The sequence below is a fragment of the Eurytemora carolleeae genome, unplaced genomic scaffold, assembly GCF_000591075.1.
Source record: "Eurytemora carolleeae unplaced genomic scaffold, Eaff_2.0 scaffold326, whole genome shotgun sequence".
Classification (NCBI taxonomy): domain Eukaryota; kingdom Metazoa; phylum Arthropoda; class Copepoda; order Calanoida; family Temoridae; genus Eurytemora; species Eurytemora carolleeae.
Genome location: NW_019396246.1, coordinates 210724 through 221409, shown reverse-complemented (window position 1 = coordinate 221409; position 10686 = coordinate 210724). Strand labels below are relative to the sequence as shown.

Here is a 10686-nt window from a genome sequence, read left to right as displayed (position 1 = left end):
TATTTTAGCATACATATATCCTGATTTTCTTTATTTTAGCATACATATATCCTGATTTTCTATATTTTAGCATACATATATCCTGATTTTCTTTATTTTAGCATACATATATCCTGATTTTCTATATTTTAGCATACATATATCCTGATTTTCATACAGCACTAGTCGGAAGTTTCATCAAAGGAACTATGCAGTCAGCCCAACAGGTATGAATATCTTTGTGGGTAAGTACAAGGTGTCCCTGGAAACTTGACAGGAGCAAGACGACCTGAAACTTGAAAGTAATAGTAAAAAAGGCAGATACATTTTTAAAATGCCAGGACTAGGAGAATTTTGTGATAATTGTTTCAAGAATCATACATGAAGAAGTAGATTGAAAAATAAATGCTGAAAATTATTTCAAAGATCAAAGACGACCTCTTGCTACTGTCAAGTTTCTTAGGACACCCTTTACGTCAGGTTAGGACATCTCTGCGCTAAGAAAGTAAGGAGTTTTAAATGTTAAATCTTTTTTCAGGAAAGTAGTATTTAGGACACACAAATATTTATTGTTCATTCCGTTAATGATGTACGAAGGTAGAACCCAACGAGGTTATAGTGTATAGAGTGATGATGTACGCTAATCCTTCACTAATTGTACAGGCCATGTACTCCACTTCCAAAGGTCAATCTGTACATTACAGAACACGGGGATGATTTCTGAAAATATTTAAATGGAGAATTTGTTTTCCACGTTACTATTAAAATCCACTGCTCCTTTATCGTGTGCAGGATTCCATTTTCACAGGAAGATGTGCATTTACAGAGCAATTTTTCATCGTTTATAAACTGTTCTGAGAAAACTGAGTAAAATTCAAGGTACAAAACCTCCCCATACACTTGCAATCCGAAAGCGTATACTGCATATTTGATATTTGTACTGTATGAATAGGTCATAATCTCTTAACATCCTTTATCAGTAAACTATCCGAAGTGTACACTCAAGCCAATACACACGGAGAGGTAGCTAAGACCCAGCCCCCCTGCAGCAACAAATCCCCCCAAAACTACATCGTGGTTAACCCATACATACATCATAATTCCTACCATTTCAAAGAATTCAAAGTTACAGATTAGAACTTTTGCAGAACTAAGGATCAATCTAATTCCTTTTCGATATCTCATGTTGATCATACCTTGAGATTTAGATTGAGATTAAGCATTGACTCTAATATTTAAGCGTGCCCCTTGGGATATATCTATCAAGTAATTAAGATTAACACATCTCCGAACAAATCATTTTATAGGGTCAAACATACATTGTTTTTTTTAAGAAAATCAAATCATAATATTCAAAGGTTAAATAGATAAAATAGTGCTAAAATAAAATAATTTTATACTGTTTTAATTCAGGCAACAATTGAGAGTATTATTGATGACGAAAGTGGAGTAAAAATGCCTGTATTTAGCAGGTAAAAATATCATGTATTTAGCAGGTAAAAATATCATGTATTTAGCAGGTAAAATTATCATGTATTAAGCAGGTATAAATATCATGTATTAAGCAGGTAAAAATGTCATGTATTTAGCAGGTAAAAATATCATGTATTTAGTAGGTAAAAATATACAAATTCCCTTCAGGTTTATAGGGTTAAGAGTTTTAGCTCGTCATTGAAGTCTTTATGGGTAAACCTGTATTCTACTTCTTCTCACTATATTAATAAATTCCTAGCTCAGAAACTATTTAAATATAAGTGGAAGTAAAAGTTTTTAATAAAACTCAATTTTGAATTTTCTTAAGTTTACCTATTTAGGCCAAGCGGACATGTTCATAACAGACAAATAGGAACATATGATTATATATGTAAAGGTAAATAGATCAGAGATCCATGTATTTAGATCCGTTGATCAGAGATCCATGTATTTAGATCCGTTGATCAGAGAATCATGTATTTAGATCTGTTTATCAGAGATCCATATATCTAGATCTGTTGATCATAGATCCATATATTTAGACCCGTTGATCAGAGATCAATATATTTAGATCCGTTGATCAGAGACCCATATATTTAGATTTGTTGATCATAGATTTATATATATTTAGATCCGTTGATCAGAGATTTATATATATTTAGATCCGTTGATCAGAGATCCTTATATATCTAGATCTGTTGACCAGAGATCCATGTTTTTAGATCCGTTGATCAGAGATCCATGTATTTAGATCCGTTGATCAGAGATCCATGTATTTAGATCCGCTGATCAGAGATCCATGTATTTAGATCCGTTGACCAGAGATCAATGTATTTAGATCCGCTGATCAGAGATCCATGCATTTAGATCTGTTGATCAGATAATCATGTATTTAGATCCGTTGATCAGATATCCATGGATTTAGATCCTTTGATCAGAGATCCATGTTTTTAGATCCGTTGATCAGAGATCCACGTATTTAGATCCGTTGATCAGAGATTCATGTATTTAGATCCGCTGATCAGAGATCCATGTATTTAGATCCGTTGATCAGAGATCCATGTATTTAGATCCGCTGATCAGAGATCCATGTATTTAGATCCGTTGAACAGAGATCCATTCATTTAGATCCGTTAACAAAGATTGCATTTATTTAGATCCGTTGATCATAGAGTCATGTCTTTAGATCTGTTGATCAGAGATCCATGTATTTTGATCCGTTGATGAGAGATCCATGTATTTAGATCCGTTGATCAGAGATCCCTATGAATTAAGATTTACAGAAGTTCAACGTTCCCGAATACCAGGAGCAAGTGAAGGAATATTTACAAAACAGGAATTTAGATACTTTGAAATAAAAAGATATATTCATGGTACGAATTCTGCCTCAGTTTGTTCCTAGGAAACCGACAAGTATCCAGTATCATGTATAATAATGAAAAGTATCCAGTATCCTGTATAATAAGGAAAAGTATCCAGTATCCAGTATTACAATGAGAAGTATCTGAAATCCTGTATTATAATGAAAAGTATCTGGTGTCCTGTATTATAATGAAAAGTATCCAGTATCCTGTATTATAATGAAAAGTATCCAGTAACCTGTATTACAATGAGAAGTATCTAAAATCCTGTATTATAATGAAAAGTATCTGGTATCCTGTATTATAATGAAAAGTATCCAGTATCCTGTATTATAATGAAATATATCTAATGTCCTGTATTATAATGAGAAGTAACTAGTATTCTGTATTGTAATGAAAATTATCCAGTATCCTGTATTACAATTAAAATTATCTAATGTCCTGTATTATAATGAGAAGTAACTAGTATCCTGTATTATAATGAAAAGTATTCAGTATCCTGTCTTATAATTAAAATTATCTAATGGCCTATATTATAATGAGAAGTAACTAGTATCCTGTATTATAATGAAAAGTATTCAGTATCCTGTATTACAATTAAAATTATCTAATATCCTGTAATATAAAGAGAAGTAGCCAGTATCCTTCGAAACCATAAACATCCATATCTTACTCCATTGTAAGGTCGTCTTTGACAAAAATTATTCTCCGGTAAACCCAAACCCAATTTTGCTTAAGACTCCGACAAAATATAAACTAACTCGTGTAGTGAACACGTTTAAAAAATTGTAAAAGCCAAAAACTCGTGATTTTGCAATGAACAACAAAATTGTGTAACCAAACGGATATTTATGTTCAGAAGTTTAAATTTTTTATTCCTGAGTCATAAAACTAAAGAACGAGAAGTTTTGACTTAAATTTTAAGTTTATGGTTAAATTCCACTTCTGACTTAATTTAAACCTGAACTTTAACCGTGAGGTTAAATATTTAACCCTGTGGTTAAGTATTTGAACCCCTATTTAATCAATATTCACCTACTAGTAAGTCAAAAACCCATTATTATTCATAACCGTATATGTCAACGGTTTATAAAAATATTTCATGTTTTAAATGTAATTATTTTAGGTTGGAAATAAACCTATTTGGGATTGTTGTCGACTACTTCAGTAGAGGGAAATCACACTTTGATAAACTTATAGACGCATCGGGACGATAACCTAGGCTCCGACCTCCCGGGAAATTCCTCTCGATATTCTTAGACGCCCAGGGATCAACCCCTGCCGTTGAGGCTTTTAGCTCAACAATCCTGTATTATAATGAAAAGTATCCTGTATCCTGTATTATAATGAAAAGTATCCAGTATCCTGTATTGTAATGAAAAATATTTAATATCCTGTAATATAAAGATGAGGAGCCAGTATCCTGTATTATGGTGAAAAGTATCCAGTATCCTGTATTAAAATGAAAAGTATCTAATATCCTGTTTTATAATGAAAATTATCTAATATTCTCTAATATAAAGAAAAGTATCTAGTATCCTGTATTATGATGAAAAGTATCCAGTATCCTATAATATAATGAGAAGTATCTAGTATCGTGTATTGTAAAGTAAAGTATCCAGTATCCTGAATTATGATGATAAGTATCTAGTATCCTGTATTATGATGAAAAGTATCCAGTATCCTGTATCATAATGAGAAGTATCCAGTATCCTGTATTATGATGAAAAGTATCTAGTATCCTGTAATGTAATGAAAAGTATTCAGTTCCAGTATCCTGTACTATGAGGAAAAGTATCCAGTATCTTTTATTATGATTAGAAGTATCAAGTATCCTGTATTATGATGAAAAGTATCAAGTATCCTGTATTATGATGAAAAGTATCCAGTATCCTGTACTATGATAAAAAGTATCTAATATTCTTGAAGGATATTGAACCAAATACTATAATTGCTTTCTACAATGGGTCAAGGTGATTTATTGCTTTCAATATCTACAGGGGAGTAAACAAATCAGGGATTATCCATGTTTTGGACAAAACTTTCAATTTTTTTATTTTGTTCGAATTTTGGGCATTAAAAAAAAATGCGAAAAAAAATTTAAAAGTTACTGTAATTTTTTGAAATACTTACTTAAGTGTCATCTATTAAGAAAAGAGGTCAAGTAAAATCTATATCTGCTTCCATTTAGGTGGTTAAGGCCATAGATAAATTAACATTAACAGATAGAACACTACATGTCGTCTTTTCAAGATATAGGGGGTTTTCGTTCACAATAACCGTGAGGCAGAAGCCTAAAGGAGTTATGCGTATGCGGCGAAGAACAGGCTCTCTCTCTGGAGCATGTGTGTAACACCTTTTGGCTTCTGTCTCAGGGCTATTGTAAACGAAAAACCCCTAAATCTTAAAAGACGACATCTAGTGTTCTATATGTTATTGTTAATTAATCTATGGTTAAGGCATATACTTTCAACTTTCCTATATACACGTTCAGTAAAAAATTGGAATCTATCATGCTTAATTTCAAAACAGAGATAATTATTTAGGGCTGATCCTGTTGAGTTTGATCCTACAACATGGGAGACAAATAACTATCGTATCTTTGATCCGGCAGATATACCTAACGGAACAATAGATATTCCTATCTGGGCACAGGTAAACCAAACGGAACAATAGATATTCCTATCTGTGCACAGGTAAACCTTACGGAACAATAGATATTTCTATCTGTGCACAGGTAAACCAAACGGAACGAAAGACATTCCTATCTGTGCACAGGTAAACATAAAAGAACAATAGATATTCCTATCTGGGCACAGGTAAACATAACAGAACAATATATATGCCTATCTGAGCACAGGTAAACATAAAAGAACAATATATATTTCTATCTGTGCACAGGTAAACATAACAGAACAATAGATATTCCTATCTGTGCACAGGTACACCTAATGGAACAATAGATATTCCTATCTGTGCAAAGGTAAGCCTAACGGAACAATAGATATTCGTAACTGTGCACAGGTTAACCTAACGGAACATTAGATATTCCTATCTGTGCACCGGTAAGCCTAACAGAACAATAGATATTCCTATCTGTGCACAGGTAAACATAACGGAACAATATATATTCCTATCTGTGTACAGGTAAGCCTAACGGAACAATAGATATTCCTATCTGTGCGCAGGTAAGCCTAACGGAACAATAGATATTCCTATCTGTGCGCAGGTAAGCCTAACGGAACAATAGATATTCCTATCTGTGCACAGGTAAACCTAACGGAAAAATAGATAGTCCTATCTGTGCACAGGTAAACCTAACGGAAAAATAGATAGTCCTATCTGTGCACAGGTAAGCCTAACGGAACAATAGACGTTCCTATCTGTGCACAGGTTAACCTAACGGAACAATAGATATTCCTATCTGTGCACATCTAAACCTAATAGAACAATAGATATTCCGATCTAGGCACAGGTAAACATAACAGAACAATAGATATTCCTATCTAGGCACAGGTAAACATAACAGAACAATATGTATCCCTATCTGGGCACAGGTTAACCTAACGGAACAATAGATATTCCTATCTGTGCACAGGTAAACATAAAAGAACAATAGATATCCCTATCTAGGCACAGGTTAACCTAACGGAACAATAGATATTTTCAGAAAAAAAATTCCCCAAGCGGTAACTTCCCAAGTGACAATTTCCCATGGGGCAACTTCCAAATTTTGTCTTAGTTGCTGCAGTCGGCCCCTAGTCCATAAACGATTAACATAAACATAAAGACATTTACAGGAACACTAAACGACTAACTTTAACAAAAACGATATAAGTAAATTTAACGTTAATATAACGATTAAAAACAATTTAAATAACAATCAATTTTTTTTAAATAAACAATTTATGTAAACAAAAAACATTCACTTTTGAAATATATTTTTTTTTATTAATTTAAGGATGTTAAAAGATATTGCGGAACTTTGGCGCACAAATGCAACCACAGCTTTCTCCCCAATGCGGAGTTTGTCGTCTTCGATCATCCTAAATTCGGACTAATTCCTTGCATAACATCAACAACTGATATTTACGCGGGAGAAGAGGTATTTTATCTTTAAAATAAAATAGGTTTTTTACGGTTTTTTAGCATCTGGAAGAAATCTGAGAAATGACAACTTTAAATTTTTTTTTTAATATTCAATATCTTATATGCCATGAAAAAAAGTTCTAACTCGAGCAGTCTAAAGTGGAAAAGGTGGATAAATTAATTAACGATTCATGGACTAGAATGATGTTGTTACTTTTTATTACTTTCCGTAATTTTGCTGGATAAAAAAAAGTTCAAAGACTAACGTTTATCATTTTCTTGATAAATCAGAATTTTTGTTGTGGTTTTTTCTTCATTATTTTTTGTTTATAAAATTTTTACTGAAAAGAGTAAGATGCAAAAAATAGAAATAATTGAATTACTCCAAAATCAGAGACGAACTTCGACCCAAAATTCAAAATACTGTTAAATAAGCTTATTGTGGGGGCCATTTTATTATTTCAGTTTACTGGTTTAGATACTGATTGGATATGGATATTAAACTTGTTTAGATATTGGTTGGATATAGATATTAAACTGGTTTAGATACTGATTGGATATGGATATTAAACTGGTTTAGATACTGATTGGATATGGATATTAAACTTGTTTAGATATTGGTTGGATATGGATATTAAACTGGTTTAGATATTAGTTGGATATGGATATTAAACTTGTTTAGATATTGGTTGGATATGGATATATTAAACTGGTTTAGATATTGGTTGGATATGGATATTAAACTTATTTAGATATTGGTTAGATATGGATATTAAACTGGTTTAGATATTGGTTGGATATGGATATATTAAACTGGTTTAGATATTGGATGGATATGAATATTAAACTGGTTTAGATATTGGTTGGATATGGATATTAAACTTGTCTAGATATTGGTTGGATATGGATATATTAAACTTGTTTAGATATTGGTTGGATATGGATATATCAAACTTGTATAGATATTGTTTGGATATGGATATTAAACTTGTTTAGATATTGGTTGGATATGGATATTAAACTTGCTTAGATATTGGTTGGATATGGATATATTAAACTGGTTTAGATATTGGTTGGATATGGATATATTAAACTTGTTAAGATATTGGTTGGATATGGATATTAAACTTGTTCAGATATTGGTTGGATATTGATATTAAACTTGTTTAGATATTGGTTGGATATGGATATTAAACTTGTTTAGATATTGGATGGATATAGCTATATTAAACTGGTTTAGATATTGGTTGGATATGGATATTAAACTTGTTTAGATATTGGTTGGATATGGATATATTAAACTTGCTTAGATATTGGTTGGATATGGATATATTAAACTTGTTTAGATATTGGTTGGATATGGATATTAAACTTATCTAGATATTGGTTGGATATGGATATGATTTAAATGATTCTCCAGATTGGTACACTCAAGCTTGGCACAATAGTAAGTAGAAATAGTAGAAATTCTAAGTTTGAGATTTTTAGTTAAATTTTGTTATCACAAATTCAAAACATATTTTGAAACTAAAATTTGTTTGATCAATTTCCGCATTTGCTGAGTTAGTTAATTAGTTGAATAACGTAGACAGTCCCTTTAATAATATTGTTTAGGTATATTACGTAGACAGTCCCTTTAACAATATTGTTTAGGTATATTACGTAGACAGTCCCTTTAACAATATTGTTTAGGTATATTACGTAGACAGTCCCTTTAACAATATTGTTTAGGTATGTTTGCTGAGTTAGTTAATTAGTTGAATTACGCAGACAGTTCCTTTAACAATATTGTTTAGGTATATTTGCTGCTCAGGGAGTCAGCTATCAGGATTGGATGGATTGTAATGTTAAGCGTCCATTTAATATTAAAGAAACACGTCGCGATGCGTAGATTCAATCCTTTAATCACCGTGGTGTTCTGGACGGAGAGCCTTCCCACATAGATTCAGCCTGCTTAGTAAAGTCTCATTTAAAAGACAGGGGCGACTTTGAAGTGTCGCAACGCTTATGTTTTTCTTTAGCAATTTACATGTACATTGAGAGCTTGAGGCCTTTAGATCACAGTGCACATAGATTCAGGCCGCGGCATATAAAGTCTTATTAATTTTTAAAGACGCCTAGAGCAATTTGATTCTCTAACATACTTATGCTTTTCTGTAGCGTAGATCTTTTCATGTCTATATAGAGCACTTGTTGTTATCTTTGCTTTTTAAGAAGTAATTGGTAAAATTCTCTCGATTAGTGCTTGAGACCTTGAATACTTTAAATCACAGTGACCCTGGAGACCCCATATGTTTTTTCATCATTTCGACACAAATTTAGACATGATCAGCCCAATCTTAAAACTTTTTAAATTATTTTTTTATATAAATAAATCACTTATTTCTACAATATTTAATTAAAGGGAGAAAACGCAATAAATGGGTTTTCCTCGCAAATGTCGCCTTCCTTTCAAATTATCAAACAGTCATTATTTCTTCGAGGACACAAAGCCCGCGGCGTTGAGACACTTAAAAGTCGACCCTGTCTTAAAAATTGAGGAGACTTTTTATAAGCAGACTGACTCTAGCTATGTAATATATATCTTTAAAGAAATATATGTAATATATAGATTAAAATTGTGCCGATTTAGTATGTTAAATATTAATAACTAGGTTTTAAGGCGCTTCACGCCCATCCTCGATTTCAGCTTTTTATTGTGGCTGCATCTGTGAGCATCATCTCTTTGTACAATTTAAATATATAACAATAACAAAAAAGTTCGCGTATTTGATAATTATATCTTTTTGCGCATTTTCAATTTTTTTCAAAAATCAAAACTTTTGGAAACACTTTTTTGTAATTTTTAGCATCCATAAACCATCCCTAGGGTCATGCAAGTTCTTACACAAAATTTGGGAATGATCAGTTCAGCCGTTTTGAGGTTTATTAAATACAAACGGAAAAACAGACAGGCAAGCAAAGTATTTTGAAGCTAAAACGAGTAAATAGCCTAAACTGAATTGAATAATGATACGATTATGCACACAAAATATATTTACACGTTAGAAATAATAAACGATACTGAGTATTTATATACGATAAGAGTAGATGGAACACTGCAGGGATTTCTCTGCCTCGATTGGCTGACGTATTTTTCCATAACCAGCTTTTCCAACCTCTTCATGAATACTAACCCTATCAGGGTTTTAAACATGATGGTTCTGTTCTTCCCCGCGTTCCTTAAATCCGTTATTATGTTTTAAAGTCTTGGTTTTTTTTTGACGTATTAGCATAATAATTTTACTAAATATTAGAAGTATTTTATTGATTATCATGATTAGAAACATATATGGACTAAAAGCATGTGTACTAAAACATTTCTTACGCAGAAAAGAAGATATGTGAAGAAATATTTCTGGAATGAACAATTAGTTTGTTTAGTTGTAATCTTTGATTTAAACAATACCTTTTCTAAAAAAATGGATTTAAATAAATTTTACAAATTTTATAGATTTAATTTGAACTAAAAAAGGTATTCCTTAAATCAGAAATTATAAAAGATTAAATAAAATTCAATCCAAATTATTTTCTCTAAATATTTTCCTTTTTGTGTAAAAAATGTTTAAAGTTTTATATACCACTTTATTAGTTATAATTAGGCACTATTCATGATAATTGAGAAATCTCAACTTTGAGAAACCTCGCATGCCACTATGTCGAAAAATGTGTAAAAAAAATCTATTATTTAAACTTTAAACACAGTGGCGGATATAAGGGGGGTTATTGGGTTATTTACTCCCCC

The 10686-nt window shown here is 31.7% G+C and overlaps 1 protein-coding gene across 5 annotated transcripts in view; it reads left to right on the top strand.

Moving 5' to 3' along the window:
- Nucleotides 1-9492, top strand: part of LOC111699286 (histone-lysine N-methyltransferase SETD7) — an 18301-nt gene extending 8809 nt beyond the window's left edge. For 2 of the 5 annotated variants that reach the window (XM_023469916.1, XM_023469915.1), the window contains 6 exons: nucleotides 2697-2788; nucleotides 4743-4786; nucleotides 5360-5468; nucleotides 6775-6918; nucleotides 8283-8349; nucleotides 8699-9492. In XM_023469916.1, the coding sequence (XP_023325684.1) occupies nucleotides 2697-2788; nucleotides 4743-4786; nucleotides 5360-5468; nucleotides 6775-6918; nucleotides 8283-8349; nucleotides 8699-8793 (551 nt within the window). In that variant the 3' untranslated portion in view covers nucleotides 8794-9492. The other 3 variants (XM_023469914.1, XM_023469918.1, XM_023469917.1) reach the window with 3 other exon arrangements.
- The last annotated feature ends 1194 nt before the right edge of the window (nucleotides 9493-10686 follow it).